Source organism: Panthera leo, chromosome B3 (genome assembly GCF_018350215.1).
Source record: "Panthera leo isolate Ple1 chromosome B3, P.leo_Ple1_pat1.1, whole genome shotgun sequence".
NCBI lineage: Eukaryota > Metazoa > Chordata > Mammalia > Carnivora > Felidae > Panthera > Panthera leo.
In genome coordinates, this window is record NC_056684.1 from 125,184,629 (window position 1) to 125,205,822 (window position 21,194).

The 21,194-nt window shown below is 37.1% G+C and overlaps 1 protein-coding gene across 1 annotated transcript in view; it reads right to left on the reverse strand.

Annotated features, from left to right (window-relative positions):
* The window catches only part of SEL1L (SEL1L adaptor subunit of ERAD E3 ubiquitin ligase), a 52,323-nt gene that overhangs the window by 14,699 nt on the left and 16,430 nt on the right, over positions 1 to 21,194 (reverse strand). The window contains exons 4-14 of the mRNA XM_042943989.1: positions 15,630 to 15,797; positions 14,147 to 14,252; positions 12,997 to 13,159; positions 10,578 to 10,631; positions 10,428 to 10,487; positions 8,767 to 8,848; positions 8,243 to 8,397; positions 4,897 to 4,953; positions 2,796 to 2,864; positions 1,792 to 1,869; positions 417 to 479 (exon numbers count right to left, since the gene is read on the reverse strand). Of these exons, the coding sequence (XP_042799923.1) occupies positions 417 to 479; positions 1,792 to 1,869; positions 2,796 to 2,864; positions 4,897 to 4,953; positions 8,243 to 8,397; positions 8,767 to 8,848; positions 10,428 to 10,487; positions 10,578 to 10,631; positions 12,997 to 13,159; positions 14,147 to 14,252; positions 15,630 to 15,797 (1,055 nt within the window). The remainder of the gene's footprint in view (positions 1 to 416; positions 480 to 1,791; positions 1,870 to 2,795; positions 2,865 to 4,896; positions 4,954 to 8,242; positions 8,398 to 8,766; positions 8,849 to 10,427; positions 10,488 to 10,577; positions 10,632 to 12,996; positions 13,160 to 14,146; positions 14,253 to 15,629; positions 15,798 to 21,194) is intronic.

Sequence of the window (21,194 nt, forward strand, 5' to 3'; positions counted from 1 at the left end):
AATACCGTTCATTTTTTGGAGAAACCTGGCTTTGCAGTGAAGGACTGGAGAGAAGAGAAGAGCAAAGAATAGAACAGAAAGCTTTTCTCCTAAATGGGAGGGACAAGCATTTTCTTAGCCTTGAGTGAAGAAGTAGAGAGGGAGAAGCTTAAGTCTTGGAGAGTAGACAGCATAGACAGAAGAATGAGAAGCAGCTTCACACCTTTAGAAAAGGTGCCAGAGACAGAGCTATTCGAAGAAGGCAGTCATATGGCAGGTGCGGGGTGAAGGGTGGTAAGCAGCCAAAGTCAGAGAATAGGAAAAGGTTCAGCTCTGGTTATAAAGAAAGGATTTCACCCAGGCTGGAAGCTAGTTATATTTCTCCAACTCACCAGCTGACTGCTTGTTTAAGTCAGAATGTTACACTGAAAACTTACAACTTGAACTCCTCTCCCGTAGAGGTAAGCCATTCCGAGTCCACTCTGACCGACTGGGTTGCCCTGCAAACCGAGAAAAAAGAGTGAATGGATTCATTAAGAAACTAGGCAAGAATAAATGACTGCAAAAGAAATAATTTACAAACACATTCAAAAAATGTCACTGCATTTTTCAATTCAAAATTCTCCTTCCCATCAGGCTAAATGTAATGCTGACTTTTAGAGATTTGGGGGTCAATAATTTGCGGAAAAAGAGCAAATAGTAAATTTATCTAGAATTAAATTTTGGTGACTTATGACCATCTGTTCCATGAGTTATGATAGAAAACATGACTAATGTGTTTCTTTTTTATTAAACTAAAAGTAGGTCACTTTTTTAAACACTTTTTTTAATAGGTAGTATTTTATTTTGTTTTTTTTAAATGTTTATTAATTTTTGAGAGACAGAGCGCAAGTGGGGGAGAGGCAGAGAGAGAGGGAGACACAGAATCCGAAGCAGGCTCCAGGCTCTGATCTGTCAGCACAGGGTCTGATGCAGGGCTTGAACTCATGAACTGTGAGATCACAACCTGAGCACAAGTTGGACGCTTAACCAAATGAACCACCCAGGCATCCCAAAAAGTATATCACTTTTTTTGTAGTTTTTCATTGGTAATCACCCTCCCCGATAAAGAAGGAAGATGCTATGGTGTCAAGTCAACAACCAGGTAAAAAGCAACACTGGGATCAGGTGGCAAAGATATGCTAAAGGTTACTGGAGTCTCACAGAGCAAAGACAATCACTGTTTTGAGACCTGCAAGAGAAAAATCTAAAATTCAATCTAAACTAATAGGGACAGAGGCATCTTTTAAAAAGTGTCACAGCACTCCTTTGGGAAATACTCAACTGACATTTAGAACTCAAGTAACATGTAGTTGGCAAGGAGATAAGTACACACACTGGAGGCATATGGGGTCTTAAAAATTCATATGTAGTTTTCTCTGGGCCAAAGAAAGTCTAAATTATGTATTTAAGATTATTGAAAGTACCTAGTTGTGTAAGTTTTAAGCCTCAAATTGCAATACAAATAGGGTAGATTATATGACTTTCAATTGCATTACTAAAATCAGTATTTCCTTAATCAGGAAACTTCTCAATGAAATTGAAACAGAGGCTTAATATTCAATAATGTGGTCTTCTCTATCCACCCCCTGCCCAACCAATAAAATGCCTTTTATTGGGAAGGTTTTTTTTCTAGCCAATCCATTCACACAAATCACAGGTGCTTTCAATAATTTGAGGCATGAGTTGGTTATGACTAATCCTTCAGTATAATAAACTTACTAAAATAATAATATGGCACACACTTCAATATGTTAAGTCATGAGATCTTACCATGTCAGCAGCTTTCTTAAAGTAGTGAAGAGCTGTCTCATTACTCTGTGGGACAATATCACTTCCTTCTGAATACATCTACAAAACAAAGCCTGATTTTATTACGAGCTATAACCGTCTCTCCTATAATGTATTTCTAGCTCATCTCATTCTGGTGTTTGTGAGAGATCATGAAATCTTCCAACAAAGTTTAAAATTCCCCACAGGATATTTTAGAATTAAAAGCAAAGCATTAAAAGTAAACATTTTAGCATTATTATATATTCTTTGTCATATCACATTATGACTTCTCTATAAATATGAATACATTAAAATCAGCTCACGGATCAATCTCAAGAGGGGAAATCTTTAACTCAAGGTGAATCTTTTCTCTCACTCTATCCCAAGGCAGTCAAGTGGTTGATAAATTGCTTGGGATCAGTGATTAAATGAGAAAAAAAGGAGTGTTATTACCAATATCTGCTTCCATTTCTCTTCCACCACTATTGTCTCCAGGGTAAGATAAAGGGTAGGTCTTAAGTTCAGGAAAAGAAAGAACTAAAAGGTTTCAAACACTGAATGATCAGAGTACCAGGAAAGGGCCAAAAGAAAGAAGAATAGAAAATTAATGCTTAAACAAAAATATATGAGGAATACCAATTTCTATGCTACAATAGATGGGATGTCTGAATGTAAAGTTCTCAGGCCCCAAATAACTTGCTGCAATTATGTGGCAAACACTGCTGAGATTTTTCTATTTGCAAGAATTTCTGTGACATATTTATTCTGAGCATCCTAACCTTAGGATTTGTTATAGATGAAAATACCCATTGGTTTATACTGTATTTGTTTTCAAAATAATGAAAAAGGAAGTTTTTCTTACTTTGCCACAAGACACAACATCCTTGTATTGGAAACTTCATTTCCACTTTATTTTTGGTAAACCGTAGATCCTAAATACAACATGTGCTTATTATGCAAACACCTCTTGCTGTTACATAATATGTTCACAGGACATACAGTACCTTTCCCAAGAAGGCCATAGCATGTGAATTGCCAGCATTGGCTGCTAAATTGAAGTAGTCAAATGCTCTCTGTGAGAAAAGAATTTATTAAGATAATTAGTTTTTATAGAATCTATCTGCCTTTGGCTTTTAACCAAAATAATTATTTCAGGAACATTTAAAAAATCTTGTAATATTGCAGTTATCTCAGTTTAAGTAAAGAGCAACATGACATCTCTTGGCTGCTTAAGGTAACCCCCCCCCCCCCCCCCCCCCCCCCCCCCCCCGCCGAATCTCATATCCAATCCATCACTGAGTCCTGTAACTTTCACTACCAAATTCCTCTTGAATCCACCTACCATCCCCCACTACCACCATTCTAGGCTAAGCTACACTATCTTGCCCTGAACTTATGGATCACTCCCTTCCTTGATCTCCCTTGCTTTTTTTCTTGGGTCACCTAAAGCAACAGATATTTGTTGAGTTAATGCAGTTATATATTGGGAACTCAGTTTATTTCTTCTGTGAAGGTACTGAAAAAATTGATCACTGTGTGAATGTTTCACAAGTCGGCACCATACACCAAGAATATCCCAAAACTTGTATAAAAGGTATGCAGCAAACTCACCATCCAGAATTCTGTACCTGACATTTTTATTAACCGATTCATCTGGCCTAATGATATACATTTTAAAGACCTACAGCAATGAAAGCTGTCAAAATGCTGTCTGGAAAAAAAAATTTAAAAAATAAATAATAATAAAGCATGGGTATCTGGTATAGTTTTAAGTGTACTCTGTTACCTAATTCTTAAAGTTGATGGGATATGGGAATGAAATACCCTTAATTAGAATATTTAACTGTTATGGCAGAATAACAGCTTTATTAGTCTGACAAACATTTATCAAGCACTCACTATGTACTAGATATTGTCAGATGCTGAGAATAAAGTAGCAAAGTCCATGCTCTTTTGCAACTTAGTTCTAGCAGAGGAAACAACTTAATTATATAATTAACACATTTATAATGGGAAAGGGCCATAAATACAGATTTTCAGAAACTGTAACTGTGGTACATGACCTATTCCTGGAGTGGGGTTAGGGGTGCAGGGAGATATTCTGGGGTAAGAGATACTGGAATTGAATTCTTCAGGATAAGTAGGAATTAGTTACATAAAGAAAGGAAGTAGAATAATACTCAGTCTAGACAGAGGGACTAGTATTCCAGAAATCCGGGGATAGGGAGGTTCTTGATATTTTCAAAGACCTGAGATAAGGTCCATGTGCCTGTGACTCAAAAGGCCAGGTTTTGGTCTTTAAGTGACTGGAAATTATGGACCACTCAAGAGTTTTAAGCAAGGGAACACAGTATCAGGTGTGTGGCTTACAAATACAGGCTACTGCTTAGCAAATGCAAGCAGGAGATGATTCACACAAGTGGTAGGTATACTGATAGAAGGGAAGAGATGAGAGAGATTTCGGGCATAAGGCAGACAAAAGCTGGTGACTGGATATAGACCTGACTGCTATAGTTGTATATTCCTTACTGCTCACAACCTCAACAATGACTGTTCCCAAGTTCTATGAAATATTTTCTTTTATTTCTTTAATGTTTATTTATTTTTGAGAGACAGTGATAGAGTGCAACCGGGAAGGGGCAGAGAGAGAGGGAGACACAGAATCCGAAGTAGGAGCCAGGCTCTGAGCTGCCAGCACACAGCCCGATGTGGGGCTTGAACTCATGAACTGTGAGATCAGGACCTGAGCTGAAGCTGGATGCTGAACCAACTGAGCCACCCAGGCACCCCTAAACTATTTTCTAATGGGAGTTTTAAGACATACTTCTATCACATACCTACAGGAAACTAAGACACTGTGTATGTATTTTTGGCAGTACTGAGAACTAGGTTTCAGAATTAAAAAAGCCTTTCCCACCACTATAAGGTATAATCACATTTTTAGTCTTCAGCTTTCTCAGGGGTTAGCTGGATCTTAAAAGATCGTTTGTGAAGATTATCTAAATAACACAAACTTGATATTGTCATTGACTGACAAGAAATACATCTGGGGTATCATTTCCATCTACGACATGAAGTGCAAAGCCCCGGAAATAGGAAAGTTACCTGATGATTTTGTTCTACTCCACGGCCTCCGTGCAGATGCAGTTGTCCCAGACCAACCTGAAAATTAACAAAAATGAGCAGAAGTAAATGGTAGCATCTGGTGTGTAATTACAATTACAAAAAGGTTTCTGTTTATCATTCAAAAATTTAAAGACTTAGTCTTAACTCCTGAAGATATTACTCTACTTTAACGTACATTTTCTAAGAACTGAAAATGCCTGCTTTTAATTACAAGGCGTCTTTCTGAAATAAAACATTTATTGCAGGCAAACTAAAACTGAACTTGTCACCAGGGAACCTACTCTAAAGGAAACACTAAAGGATGTGCTTTAGGAGGTAGGAAATTTATCCTGGGAAGCCTAAAGATGCAGTAAGAAATAAAGAGCAATGGAAAGTTAAATTTGTGAGTAATCTAAATTATATGGACTGTATAAAATAATATCTTGTGGAATTCAAAAATTGACAGAATTAAGACATACAGAGTACTCTAAAGTTTGCACTGTCCAAGAAACGGTAAAAAGTGCTCATTCATACTAAACTTTGATAAAAGAGTAGTAAAACAAAGTCCAACTATCACATTAGTAGAAGGGAGGAGAAGCAACAGCAAAAACACTCAAACCAAAAGAAGGTAAGAGAGGAGAGATAAAGAAGCATGGAAAAGCATAAGGAAAGAAGGCAAGCAAGATAGAAAATTTAAACTTGAATATATCACAAACTACTTTCAACTAAAAGACTGTCAGAATGGATAAAGATATAAAAGTAGTCTTCTGATGCTTCCAAGAGACGTATCTTAAGCACAAGAAGTTGAATACAAAAGAATACAGAAGATACTCCATGTAAATACTAACCAAAAGAAAGTGGCATAGCTAGAAGCAGGCAGAGCACAAAAGCAAAAAATATTTCTTGACATAAAAAGAGAACATTTCATGATATGCAAGCTAGTTTAACAAAAAGATAACAATATTAAGTCTAAGTGCACTCCACCTGGCTTAAAATACATAAATCAAAATTGACAGAACTACAAGAAGACAGAGACAAATCCACACCACAATGGGAAATTTAAACAATACTGTCTCAGCACTGGACAGAAAAAGCAGACAAATTCAGTAAGGATTCACAAGATGTGAACAATAGCATTAAGAAACATGACTCAACTGACACACAAAGAACACTATACCCAAAGACTGGAAAATTCATATTCTCTTCAGCATACAATATTTGCCTAAACTGACCAAGTGATGGATCATGAATCAAGTGTCAGGACATCTCAAAAAACTGAAATCATGCAGAGTACATTCTGACCATGGTGGATTAAGCTAGAACTCAACAAAAAAGTAGAAAATCCCCATTTATATGAAAACTAAGCAATTCACTTCTAAATTTACACATGGGTCACATATGAATATATGAGAGAATATTGAGAATATGACAGTGGGAGAATGTATTCTACCAGATATCAAGATCCATTAAAGCTACAGAAATTTAAGACAGTACTGGCATAAGACATGCAAGAGAATATGCACAGAGCATTATTTGCAATAGCCCAAATCTGGGGAGAGTAAAGTGGGCAGGTAAGCTGTGGGATTTTATACAATGAAATAACCACAGGGTAATGTAAATGAATGAATTACAGCTACATGAAAACACATGGATTGATTTCATAAACAATGCTGAGCAAAACAACCTGATTCCAAAAAATGTGTAGGATTTTTTTTTTTTTTTTTTTTTTTACATAAAATTCAAAACCAGGCCAAACCAATCCATAGTGTTAGAAGTCAGTTAAGTGGGTTACCCCTGGGGAAGAGGGGGCTCCAGGGTGCTAGCTGTGCTACACAGGATGCTCACTTGGTGATAATTCAGGGGGCTGTATGCTTCAGATTTATGTACTTTTCTATATTAAGGTCATAATTCAAGTAGTAAAAAGAAGTAAATGATACATAATACCACATACGGATTTTTTTTCACTTGAGTTTTCCACTGAATACACTGAAGTATTCTATATTCTACATAGTTTTTTAATGGTTGCATAAAATTCCATCACATGGAAGTGTCATATTTGAAATAAGTAGTTCCCTATTTTGAGGCATTTAGATGGTTTTGAATTTTAACTGGTTTCTCATATAAAAGAAAGATGTTTAATTAGACAAGATAACTATTATAATTTCCATAAGCTAAGATTTAGATATTCCACTGCAGGTTTTCTTTTAAATTTAAAGAAATTTTAATGTTTATTTATTTTTGAAAGAGAGAGAAAAAGAGCAGAGGAAGGGCAGAAAGAGAGGGGGAGAGAGGATCTGAAGTGGGCTCTGTGCTGACAGCAGAGAGCTGGATGCGGGGCTTGAACTTACGAACTGTGAGATCACGACCGGAGCCGAAGTTGGACGCTTAACCGACTGAACCACCCAGGTGGCCCGTTTTTCTGTTTGTTTTGTTTCTTAAACCTAAGATTCCCTTCTGTTAAGTCTCAAAATTAATTGTTCTCAAAAAGTATCTAATGCTTATCTCTAAATTTCTAAATCAGAAAAGATCTGTTAAATTTCATAGAAAAAAACAGGCAGGTGTTGAAGTTCTCCTTTTTTAGGATTATCAAATAATCCATGAAATAACAAATTATACATGGTGTTTTGATTGATATACTGTACAATTTACATTGAACTGGGCTACTTAAGTTGATGCCCTTGAGGAAATTATGGTCTAAAACAAGCAAAGGAAACATGAACAGTAAATGGCTCTGAAGGGCATCTGAAATTACAAATGTTCCAGAGACTTTCTGTTTAAAAAAAGTAGCAGTTTTCATCCTTGAGGACTCTAATAAGAGCCTCATCATCTATAAAACTCTGCTCTTTTCAAGCAATGGTTTTCAACTGTGGTGCAATCACAGGGCCAGCTTCTAGGAACACATGCCTAGTCTACATCCCAGATGAATCCTAACGGAAATGGAAATGTCTTTTTTTTTTTTTTTAAAGTTTATTTGAGAGAGAGAGTGAGCACATAAGCCAGGCAGGATTAGAGAGAAGGAGAGAGAGAATCCCTAGCAGGCTCCACGTCATCAGCACACAGCCCCATGAGGGGCTTGAACTTACGAACCGTGAGATCATGATCTGAGCTGAGATCAAGAGTCGATGCTTAACTGACTGCGCCACCCAGGCACCCCCCAAATGGAACTTTTTTTAAAGTACCAAGAGTCCTACACTCTAAAAAAAACAAAAAAAGCTCCTCCGGTGATTCTAATATATAGTTAATAATCGCTCAGAGCAATAAAAATGTTTCTAATAGATGTAAGTGCTTGCCCGAGACTATAATATAAAATGCAGTAAGATATACCGTGAGATGTTTAAATACATACCTGTGCCTGTACATCACCTTTTTCAGCTAGGAACTGATAATACTGAATCAAATCTTCTTCCAGCATTCCACTATTCATTCCTGGATTTTCCACCTCGTCAGGCAGCCGTATTCTCTGTACTACTGAGCCTCCTGTCAGTGAGATGTCACTAGCAACTGAAACAAGGGGACGAAGTAATAGCATGGAGGAAGGTCAGAAGCATTGTTCCACAGAAAAAAGTATCATTTCAGCTGCCAAATGCTGACAGACCTTATGCAAACAGTAATCTACAGATTACAAAATAGTAATTACAGAAGCCCAGTTTTTTCGACAAACTATTTAAGAAGTGGAATCCAAAGCACATGTGCACATACACACACAAGTTCTTAGTCAACTAGGGTAAAGACCATTCCACTTAAGAGAGTCAGTCACGGTTATTTCAAGTAATACAACAAAAATAGATGTATTTAAAGTTAAATTCATTTTGGTTTTTGTTTCTTTTGATACGGTGAAAGGCAAAAAAAAAAAAAAAAAAAAATAGATACCATGATTGGCAACAAGACGATAGTGAGTCAGTGCCGATTCACAGCTCTGGAGGACTCCGATGCCGGCCCAGTACCGGTAACCCTGTGAGACAATCTCTGGTGAGAAGCCTGCGGTTTCACTGGAGCTCTCGTTGTAACAAAGAAAGCCACCTGCATTCAGGATGTAATTCTATGGTTCCTTGATCCCAGTACATCACCACCTCATTTATCCTGAGTTTTAAGTTCGGCAGCTCCAACAACCAGACTATAGCTAAGCACTAGGAAATAGTGAAGTTCCCACAGAAATCAAAACAGATGCTATGAACCTTATGCATGAACTCTGTGTATCTAATGTGTAAAAGAAAATTACTTGGGCTCTTGCTAAGAACACATTCTAATCTTATTTTAGACAGGATTTTAACCAAAACAGGGTTGATTTACCAAACCAGCAAAGAAGCAACAATTAGCAAAACAGGGAAAACAAACGATTACTGGATGCAGGCAAAGACACCAGCAAAAAATGATTTCAGAATGAGGGGGAAGATAGTGAATTATAAAGAACATTAGATGCAAAGTAGAGCCTCTTGAGTCGTTTAGCAACAGACTCAACTTTACAAACTGTCACAATCCTTAGGGTGTTATCGTATAATTACGTGTATAATATTTCATGTTTTTATCCTGTAGCCATTATTTAAGAAGATTGGTAAATTAAAAAAAGTTATCTGTAAAAATATTTAACATACTTTTGCCACACAAAAATAAATGCTTCAAATTTCTGGAAAATTCATCTAAAAGCAACTTTTCAATTACTGTTTGAGGAATAAATGTGACCACAGATGAAAAAACCAATGGGAAAAAAAGCTTCAGAACTAGTGAGGAATGTTTCAGAAAGCTAGAGCAACATTCTTGTTTTTCAGTGGCTTTAACTACTTCAGCAGTTTGTGTCTGTCACAGACAAGGTCCAAGCTCCTTGGCAGGATGTAGAGTTCACTTACGTGATTCCTGATGCACTTCCTGGCATTCTCCTCTCCAGCCACTAAAAAGCTTGTATTTTCTTGCAAGCACCATGTTTCCTTGTTGCTGTCCCTCTGTATATATTGCTTCTGCTGTCTGGATGCCCTTCCACTTCTATTCACTACTGTTTATCCCTCAAAAGTTACTTTGTTTCTTTCCTCAGAAAGAAACTTTCTTTTAACCTCTTTTTAACCTCTTTCCTTTAACCTCTCCTTCTGACACCAGTGTGAATTAAGGACCTTTCTAGGTGATTCTTGTACTGTAATGATCTCCTTACTCGTGTGAATATAAATGTAAAACAAATCAATGTTCAATGTAAAATCAACTTAAATGTAAAATCTGTGAAAACTCAACCTAGGAAATGATTCTGACAAACAAGCTTCCAACTTACAGAAAATAAAAAAAGCCATTTATCAGATCTCTATTTTAAGGGCAATCAGCCAAACTAATCATTTTAAAGAAAAACTGTGGACTCTACAAATTTTCATCCACATGTAGATTCAAGTGTTATATCTGTTAATAAGAATTTAAAGGACGTTCAACTGAATATTTGATCTGAATGAATACAAGCAGATCTTGTTCATGAAAGCTAGAAAAGTTATGGCTCCTCAAAACCCAAACATTCTGCTACTCAATGTTTCTAAGTCTTCCCCTGAAATGTTACTTACCAAAACCATGTGTGCTATCAGGTTGCCCCCAAGAGCTCCAAAAGTGTAATACACGAGGGCCTGAGAAAGAACAAAAGACACTTAACTGATCATAGGCACACACTGACCCAATTCAAATTGTTGCACATGATAAAGTTTTCATATTATTACCTTTGCCTGACTTGAATTGACACCAAGTCCAGAGGCATAGAGAAAGCCAAGGGCCTGAAATAAAATGATAAAAGTAAGAATTCTTCCCTAGTGGAAGTGTATCCAGCAGAGACATGGTTTTATGAACTACGAAAAGACGCAACAATCTTTAGATGCTGAAAGACTTGAATCTCCAAGTATGTACAACTGTGGAATTAAAGAGACTCAGAAATGCATTCAAGGTTTTACACAATGAAATACAACTTTAAACAAATCGTCTACCTTGAAGATTAAAGACAACTCAGTAAAATGTTAACTAGAAAAACAAAGCTGAACACAAACGTGGCTTTTATTTTATCTTGATCGATAGCTATTTTGAGAACCAAACAACCCCTATAATGATATAATGATCAACACATTACCTAGCAAAGGAGAAAACACAATGAAAATGGTAAGAGACTACCAAGATAAACTATCCTAGCAATAAAAAGGGGCAGCAAGGGTCAAGTTGAAGGGGTCAACAGAGAAAGGTCACTTTACAATGCTAAAGCACACATACTTTTTCATTAAAAAATAACAACAGCAACAAAAAACCCAAAACAAAAAACCCCAACCAACCAAAACATGATCTTTGTCTTCTGAGGACAATCCTTGATGACACGAAAGTATAAGCTAAAGTTAGAAAGGCAGATATATCACGTGCCAGTGCTCATCAAAATCATGAGCTCTGTTTTATTTCCCAGCCTCCCTTGTACTTGGGGTCACATGTCTAGGATGCGGCAAAGAGATGTGAACCATTTTTAGGTGTGGCCATTAAAAACTTTCCAGAGAATCCTCCAGCCCCCACTTCTCCTTTCATGATGGCCCCAAAGCCCTACGTTTCAGACGGTTGCAGCTATGTGGCAGAAGCAGCCCTTGACTGAGTCACCATCTGGAAGACAGGACGCAGGCAGGGGAACTGCACCGATCCTGGCATGCACAAGGAATAACTCTCTGTAGTGCTGAGCCACTGTGATTTGGGGGCTGTGTCTGTTACATCAGCTAGAATTAATTACCACAGAGAGAGTGTTTTGCAATGTACAACATAAAGCACCGTGGCACGGTAAGGTGCTATTATTAGAGGGAAAAGATGCCTTAGAAGAAAAACCATACTTCAGAGCCAAATGTGTCTGCAGAAAAAGAATGTATGTGTGAATTTTATATAAAATGACTTACACAAAGAAGGGGAAAAAAAGCTTTGAAAACAAAGGAGGAACAGTTAAGATATAACCTGTTTATAAATTAAACCACGACCATATTAGAGCTGCAGACTGGTTAGGTATTCGGTCCTACAGAAAACTATGGTCACAATTCCTGTTATTGTTTACACAGTCTGAAAACAGTCCTCCTCTGTGACTAGAAATTTTATATTTAAGCATATCCCATACCTTCAATAAACCTGAATTATGGAGAGCATTTAAAAGAAATGGGGTGGCCCCCTAAATCCAGCTGTCAATCTTACTATTACCAAGGGGAATTAAGCAGGTATCATGTACCAACTGGTGTGATGCAGTCTGGGATACAGAGCACCCCCCATAAGGCAGTCTGGGCCAAAAGTATTTTCCTTGTGTTCATCAGCCTTTAGCTGTGACATCCCCTGTAGGAAACAGAAATGAAAAATGGGTCCTGTTTCTAACACAGATAAGAAAGAAAAGCGGGAACTGTGCTAGCAATAAAGACCAAATATAAGGTGTAGTCCTAGGCTGGATGCTGCTTTGGACAAAACAAGTATAAAGAAAATGTTTTGGTTCAACACCCTATGAATACTGTGTGGGTATTACATTTACCAGAGTGAAGCAGTGAGGGCTATTTACTGGATGAGCAAGTAACGGAACAGAAGACTGTGCGTCTCATTTTAATAAAAAATTCACAGTATAAATACACAAAGAGAAAGGTCAAGAAGGGTGTGCATGCAGTAACATGTTACCAATGTTCAGGTCTGGGTGGTACAGAAGGATGCTTACTTTCTTAGTATTTTTTAATTTGTATTTCTAGTTTCCTATAATGGACACGTACTATAATGAACATTTAAAAAACCACCAAGATTACCAAAAGCTACAGTATCTGAAGTTTGGAAAAAGGGCAGTGGGGAGTGACTGCAGATAAAAAAAAAATAATCACCTTCATGTTTCACTCTTTACAGATTGAATCTGGAAAACTACAAATATAATTGTGGTAAGATGCAACCTCAAGAACGCCGTAGATGACCACAAGTGTTCTCAGACTAAGGAAAAAGACTGTCTGAGAAGATTGGTAAAATGATCTGCTGCAAAATTAGTATTTAAAGATATTCTACCTCGCAGCCATCCTTACTAAAGGAAGGCAGACCATCGAGAGTAAACTGCTGTGAAAATAAACAAGTGCTGTGTGCCAAGAGATTCTGCCGTGGAAGTGCACTTACAGTTTGTCCCTTAGGAGAGCCTTCCTCAGTCAGTTTCTCAAACATCTCTTTAGCTGCCTGGATATTCTGTGTCAGGTAATCACCAAACAAAAGAGCATACGACACTCTCTCCAGGGCCTTGGTATGGTTCATGCCTGCTGCCTTTTGAAGATACCGATAGGCTCTTTAAACATAAGCAATTAAAAAACAAAACAAATTAGCAATATTTTGGAACTACTATTAAAATATATATATATATATATACACTTTGACAAAATCTGGGGCGCCTGTCTGGCTCAGTCAGAAAAGCATGTAACTCTTGATCTTGGGGTTCTGAGTTCGAGCTCCACATTGGCTGTAGAGATTACTGAAATAAAAAAAACTTGAAAAAGTTTTTTCTTTTTTTTACAAAAGCTAAAATGCAGAAAAATTAATTTCCCTGTTCTATAGAATCCTTCTGATATTTGATTTCTACTAAATTGTGTTACTTATATATGTAGAAAGCATTCTGGCTACTTTTGTTTTCATATAAAGTACCAGTTCTGTTATTCCAATATTTTAGAACAGTCTAATTTTAAAAATTTCTATTAAGAAAGTTATCTAGATTTGCAATGACAGAATTATAATAATGTGGTATCCAATAAATAATCCAATGATAACCATGGCAATTTTCTTTTAAAATCTTTGCACAGACTATAACAAAAGTCAGCTAAAACTAAAAGTAAGGCACATAAAACGTTGGAAGACAGTCAACTCATTTCATATTCTTTCCAAATTCCTAAATTCTAGTCTTTGTCTGCAAGACAATTACAAAGCAAAAACAAAAAAACGAAACACCTGACAACAATTCCTTTTGTTTTACGTCATTTTGAAATCTGAACAGTGTAGGTATTCTTGGCTCTCAGAAACTATTACAGCTTTAATCAGTTCCCTTTTGTTTATTGTTCATTCTTGTGACGAGTATTTATAATGTTTTAATCCCAACAAGCTGAAATCTGATAAAAGTAATGGCCCTACTATCCATATTTCATAGTAGGTTTTCTTATAGTATAACTTAAGAAATCCTGTCTTTGGGAGTAGACTTCAAAAAGAAAAAAAATACCACACTTTAGCTTTTTATCTCAGTAATGGCCTGTGTTAGGGGAGGAATGGACTTGGTAGTGCTACCTACTCTCGTTTTTGGCTTTTCTTATTGCTTCCATTGAGGATTTTCATCCCAGTCTGGTACATCACTTCTGCTTCCTGCATTTGCCGTCTTTTAGCAGCCTCTTCTTCAGCTAAAAACAAAATGTCAGATGCTTTTAAATGTATTTTAATTTTATACCACTTATGTATCAAACATCAGTATATATTTTCTTTTGGGTAGTCATACAAACACAATATTTCACTATTTCCAAATCTGACTTTAAAGACACATGGTTTTTGTGTGTGGCCTTTATCTGACAAAAGAGGACTTAAAAAAAAAAAACAACAACTCATTGAAATCACTTTCTTGTAAAGAAAACAATTATCAACCTGTTTTTGGAAGGTGCTTTCCTGCTAGTAATTATAAAAATTTTTATATAATTCAAACTAAAATTCCAGGAGGACCTTATGATTATATACCAAGGTGAGCTAAAACCAGGACAGAAGAAGAGTAAAAAACAATAGTCAGAAAAATACTGTTGTAGTCAAAGTACTCTTTAGCCTTACCTGAAAGGTTGCATCTTTACAAGAAGATAGCTGACGAATTACATAACAAAAAATAAAAAGGATTTTTATTAAACAGAGATCTTGATTTAATATTCAAGTTCTCTGTACTTCCCAGTGTAGTGATATAACACTGGAAATCATAGCATTGGTATAGATGTCCCCCAAATTATTTTGCTACTATACTGGAGCATTTTAGCAGAAATCTAGAACTCATCAAGAGACATTTGAATATTTTGTTAGGAATATTTATAGAAATAGAAGAGACTACTTCTTGTAATATAACAACAAAATTTGATGTATTAAACAGGAATACCTAAATCATACTGGCCCACATCTGAAGGTAGACTATATTTGGTGATATCTCTAAGGAATGCCTAAATATTCTATCAGAACCAGTACTTTGAAAATGTTACCTGGTAACAAAGGAGGTATGTTCAAGGTTTTCTGTTGTTCTTTGACAGTTAGAAAGTTTTACCTGAAAACATGGCTTGCCTTTAGAGGCAATACTGACATTAACGTTTCAGGCAGTTAAATACACTGTATCTACCAAATATTCCCTTAGCACAGCACATTCCACTCAAAGTTATTTTAAAAAGGTATTATTTTTCTTCTAAGCGCTATTAATTAACCTTCAACATAATGTTCTGTTTCCGTCATTGCCAAAAAATGTTTTACATTAATTAATTTAGCAGCCTGCCCGAGGGTTTACGGGACAACCTGTGCACACCAACGGAAAATCACCTCTAAATAAAACACGAGTGGGATACACCGCCCAGTGACAGCCTGGAAGTAAGTACACCGCAAGCTTCCTACTCATAAGTCTAGTCTTTAGGACCATAACTATGTCATCAGCACTGACCACTTCTGATCAAGGTGGGAAAAGGATGGCTAGAAAAAAGCCTTAAAAATGTTATGCAAGACCTAGAGCAATGTGGACACGCCTCCTACTGAACACTACTTACTTTCACAAAAGCCCCACTTTTCATCTGCCTTGTAGTCATAGGTTGTAGCACACCATAATCTGCCATCTTCCCTCCCATCTGATGTACATTCATCGTATTCCTTATCCAGGAACAGGAAAGGGAAGTGGCAGGGCTCCCCATGTGCTGTGCCTTCGATGGCGGTCAAAGCTGAAAAGATAAGAAAGAACTCTAAACATGAAGAGCACCTCTGGTATTCATGGATTTAATACTGTGCATTCTAATGATTAGAATCTGAAGACAAAAATACACGATTTGAAATAAATGGGGAACATGAAAGGGTCAGCATCAATTTTCTGTAAGGACGATTTAAGGGTGGGTCAACTTAGTGGACATGGCTGATTGACTACCCAGCTCTGTATCTAGCTTAGAATCTCTGAAGGTCTTGAGAGATGATAACCTTGGAATGTTAAGAGTCTACTGCAAAACTCCCAACTAACTAGTGAGCAAAAAACAAGGCAAATGCAACCAAATTAATTCCACTGTTCAGCACAACTCTTTTTTCTATCTGAATGTTGTAATTCAATTTCTTTAGTAGTATAAAGTTATACAGGTAAAGTTAATCACTCATGTACACCTCTGTGATCCGACAGCATTTTATCAGAGTACTTATCATATGTGCTGAGGTTCTTTCTTTCCATATTCTAGCTTCCACTAGACCCCGAGCTTGTTAAAAGTAAAGACCATATCTCTAATTTGTTCTTAAGCTCTGAGTATCTTCTAGGTGCTGGAAATTATGCCAGGTGCTGGAAACGAGGTGGAGCAGAGGCCTCTGCTATACACAACTTACCGCCTAGCAAGGAAGAGAGACATTAAACAAAAGTATGATCTATGTTATGAAAAGGAAAGCCTCCCCTGTCAGGAACTGAGGTTTATACTGAACTTCATGGATATGTAGGAGACGAGGGTGGATGAACTGCTTCAGGGTGGGGTGGGAGAAGTATTATAGACAGAGAGAACCTTGTGCACTGAGAATCAAATGAAAGACAGCATGGTACAGTAGAAAAATTACAACAAGTTCAGTATGTCAGAACATGCAGTGTGAGTGCCAAGGTGGATGAGAGAAGAGGCTAAAAGCTAAAGTGGCCTGAAGAAGCCAGAGTAGGAAGGCCCTGACAAATCTAATTAAGGAGCCTGGACTTCATCCTGAGAACAATGGAAATTCACTTAAGAGTTTTAAACAGGAGTGACACGCTCATATTTGCATTTTTATTAAGAGAGTGGAAAATGGAATAGAGAGAAACAAGGCTGGATGCAAGGTGACCAGTTTAAAGGTTGTGACAGCAGTCTAATTGAGAGGTAATGGTAATCTGAAGAGGACAATGGAATGTAAGAAGTGGATGTACTCAAGTGATCCAAGGAAGTAGAAACAGTATCACTTACTGACTAGGTAGATGAGAGGGGAGAGGAGTCATGGAACACTCCTAGGTATTAGGCTTCAGGAAGTGAGGAGATGGCTGTCTTCACTAAGAGAACACTAAAGGAGGAGGTTATTGGGTAGGGATGAAACGGATCAGGGGCAAGTTAAGTTTTGATCCTGCTACATTCAAAGTGACTACAAAAAACAAAAACAAGATGTCTTAAGACAACTGGAGAAAGTTCTCCAGTTTCCAGATATACTGGAGGCCAAGAGTATGCATAAGAATGCCAAATGAGAAGTACAGGAGAAGACCAGAGGGCCAGGGTTGAGCCTAGAAGCATACATGGTTAAGTGTGAGTACATGTCAACTTCCACTGGTTGATTTACATGGAGAATTTAATTAGGCAGCAGAGCTTAGTGATTAAGAGTAGAGATTCTGGAGTTAGAATGCCTGATTCAAATTCTACTGCTTATTAGATGTGCACTTTGAGCAAACTATTTAATTTCTTCATTTATCTGTAAAATTATTTGCAGATAACTGCCTTATCTACAAATAGAGATAATAGTCCTTGCTGCATAGAGTTATTCACAAAGATGAACTGAAATAATACATGTAAAGGACCCATCATGGTGCCTGCTACTTAAGGTAATAAGCATTCAAGAGATGGCAACTGCTATTATTACAGGCACGTCTGCTCTGAAAGGCTAGAAATGTGCTCTCCTTCTTTCCAGGGCAAAGAAGAGTACATATGAAGATACTAATTTGAAAACTATTTTCAGTAAGTTATAAAAGGCAAAATAAGGGGTGCCTGGGTGGCTCAGTGGGTTGAGCATCTGACTTCGGCTCAGGTCATGATCTCACGGTCCGTGAGTTTGAGCCCCGCGTCGGGCTCTGTGCTGACAGCTCAGAGCCTGGAGCCTGCTTCCGATTCTGTCTCCCCCTCTCTCTCTGCCCCTCCCCTGCTCATGCTCTGTCTCTGTCTCAAAAATAAAAACATTAAAAAAGTTCAAAATAAATTTCAAATGGTTTACCGACAGGTAAATGTCATTCACTATCCTGGTAATTACTACCAGGGACAAATACTTTGACCTGTCCATGTTTATAAGAAATGATCTTTAGTACAGCATATAAGCTGTGCTAAAGTGTCCTTTAGTAACAGCCCTATAGGGGTAACTTTAGCTACAGAGTTTGAAAAAGGCACTCCTATGCACTGCTACTAGATTCAAATTTGCTTGAGAAAAATAGTATCTGTAAAACAGTAGTTTGTAAACTTGAATTTCAAATTAAATAATGTAATAGGTTAAAAGAATACTGAATTTTTGCTATGATAATAGAAATTAAAAAAAAATAGCTTGTCCTAAGAATTCTAATTTGTCAAAGCTTTCTAAGGGGTGCAAATATATGAAAGAATTCTCTTTCATGTGATGAAACTATACGCCAGCAAAGAAACTGGAAAGAACCCAAAGGTTTTTGGCAACAAAGGGTTTTAACCCAAGGCTGATTCAGCACTAACTTAAGTAGAAAGAAACCCCAGGGTGCATGTACTTCACCAATTTAGTTAAAGTGAATCTCGGTCTAAATAATGTGTTTATTAGTAAGTAACTAGAAAGAAAATTTGTATGTCTCAGCTACATTCTCTAAGCCAAATCACAACAGGGAATTGCTACTACCTTTTAAACTGGTTGTAAAGTCTTCTAAAAGTTCCTGACCGGGACTTGCTAGTTGTAAGTCAATTATCTCAAGTAGATATTCTTACAATAGCATTATTATTCAGTTAATTTTCTTTCCATGAAGAAATTCTGCAAGAGTTTCAAAGCTGTCATTTAAAAAACTGCCACAAAAACAGTACCAGCTTTAAAAACAATGGTAATCACTGCTCTGGTGCAATGAAGCAGACTGATTATGCAATTTAAGTTAATGATACCAGTAGTCAAACCTGACAAAATGAAAGGGGGAAAAATGTGTCCTTAAGTCAATTCTGCACCTTCCTGTGAAAAATCACATTTTTAGAGGATTCATATTTTGACTCTACAATGACGACACAGTACCACTATCTATTTAAACCCTGACAGTAAGATATTTATGATTTATGTTATATGAAAACTTATGATAATTAACAGACTGCTTTATATTTAAACTAGTAAGGATTTGCTCTTGCAAAGTCAGTAAAAATCATTCAAGATAGCTAGAAAAAGTTAAAAGTTTAAAAAAAAAAAAAAAAAAAAAAAAAGACAATCCAAAACAACAACCCCAAGCCTGAAATCATTCAGCACTGGCCAGAGTCCGGGTATATGGGAACCTTCATACTGCTGGCAGGAGTATAAATTAGTACAAGCTTTTCATGAGGGACCTTTAGAAATACCTATTAGCATTTAAACGGTCCATACGTTTGGATCCCATTTTTCCACTTCTAGGATGTTTACTTGTAAAAATGCTCCCAATAAGGATGCAAAGAGATATGTGTAAGAGAGTGTTTGTATATAAAGATATAAAACCAACAAGAACTCAAAGGTCTATCAACAGGAGATTGGTTAAATCAGCAACAGTGTGGCCACTACACGAAAACCTGGGCAGCAATACAGATGGAAGGTCACTGGAGAGGAGTGTAGATGGAGCAGAGGATCCAAGTCTGGGTGTCAGGGCAATCTTGTATCTGAAGGTCAGGCAGATTCCAGGGAACCAGCAGCCAAGTGAAGAAACTATCTTCAGAGTATGAAAAAATATGTGAGGGGTCAGTAAAATGAGGACCAAGAACTGACCAAGTATCCAGCAATGAGAATGTGACTAGAGCACAGTGGATTGACAGACAGTTCTTGAGGGGATTAGAGCATTCCTGGAGTCAGATGAGAGAATGGGAAGAGAGGAAGAGAATAAAGACAACTCTTCCAAAGAAGAACGTTACAAAGGGGAGTAGGGAAGGAGGGAGGTTGCTAGAAGGGGTTTTGGTTTTTAAAATATAAGCTATTACAGCATGTCTGAATGCTGATGGAAAGAACCCAAGAGAGAGGGAGCAATGAAAGTTCGGCTAGAATGATGCTGTATGAACTGAATTAAATGTCCTGGGAATAGCAACACCCAATAGCTTTCCCTCATTTCTAATGGTAAAATCAAAATGAAACCCAAAAAAGTCAACTTCTTGATCCATAAAGATAAAAGCAAAGGATTTAGTTTTGCAAATTTCTCATCTTAGGAGCTTTTACACTGCCAGTAAAGACTGATACTGTATCTATAAGTTTAGATAAGTGCTCTATTAATAAGAAAACTACTTAATCATGCTGCTTGTTTGAAGCTATCTTGCACTTCCAAGCATACAACAGTAAGTAGAATTTTAGTCAAATATATTTGTAGTAGAAAATAGTTGAAATGCAATCACTTAATCTTAAAAAGCTATCAACCATATAGTGTTGAACCACATAGTGTTCAATTTTAGTAAACACCAAGATAAAAACTCAACCAACCAACAAACTGAGGGTTGATGGGGCGTGGGAGGGAGGGGAGGGTGGGTGATGGGTATTGAGGAGGGCACCTTTTGGGATGAGCACTGGGTGTTGTATGGAAACCAATTTGACAATAAATCTCATATTAAAAAAAAACCCAAAAAACTCAACCAACCAACCATCATCGAAAATCCCCAAATTACTAAAATCAAACCCAACTACAGATGATTCAAAGTAAACCCTACTTGAGATAGAGCAAATGGTATAGGCAAAATAAAGAGGTATTTACTGTGGAAATACGGTACAACAATCTCTTAGGGAAATTCCCAATGTTATATAATTTATTATAGAGATTGTTTTCACCCAGTGCTGAGAATTCTAACTACAGCTGAGAAATGACATGTTAATGAAGAAAGGGAGGGAGGAAGGAAGGAAAGAGAAGCAGACTATGCAGGAAGGCCTTGCTTTAAGGATTAAAACAATTTTCAGAACAAGAATGAAAGGTAGTAATATGGAAAATGAAAAAACATTAAGAATTCACGAGCTCACTTCTCTCTGTGAGAACTAATTTTAAAGGAGAAAGACAAACAAGCACTGGCCCATGTGCCCAGAAGAAAGTGACAGGCACAATCAGAAACCATACAGAGTGAAACTTGCTCAGGAGAAGCAATTTAAGAAGAGTGAGCTATTTAAGAGTGAGCTTCTCTGAATAATGGCTTTAAAGACAGTTCTTAGAGTTTGAACAGCAC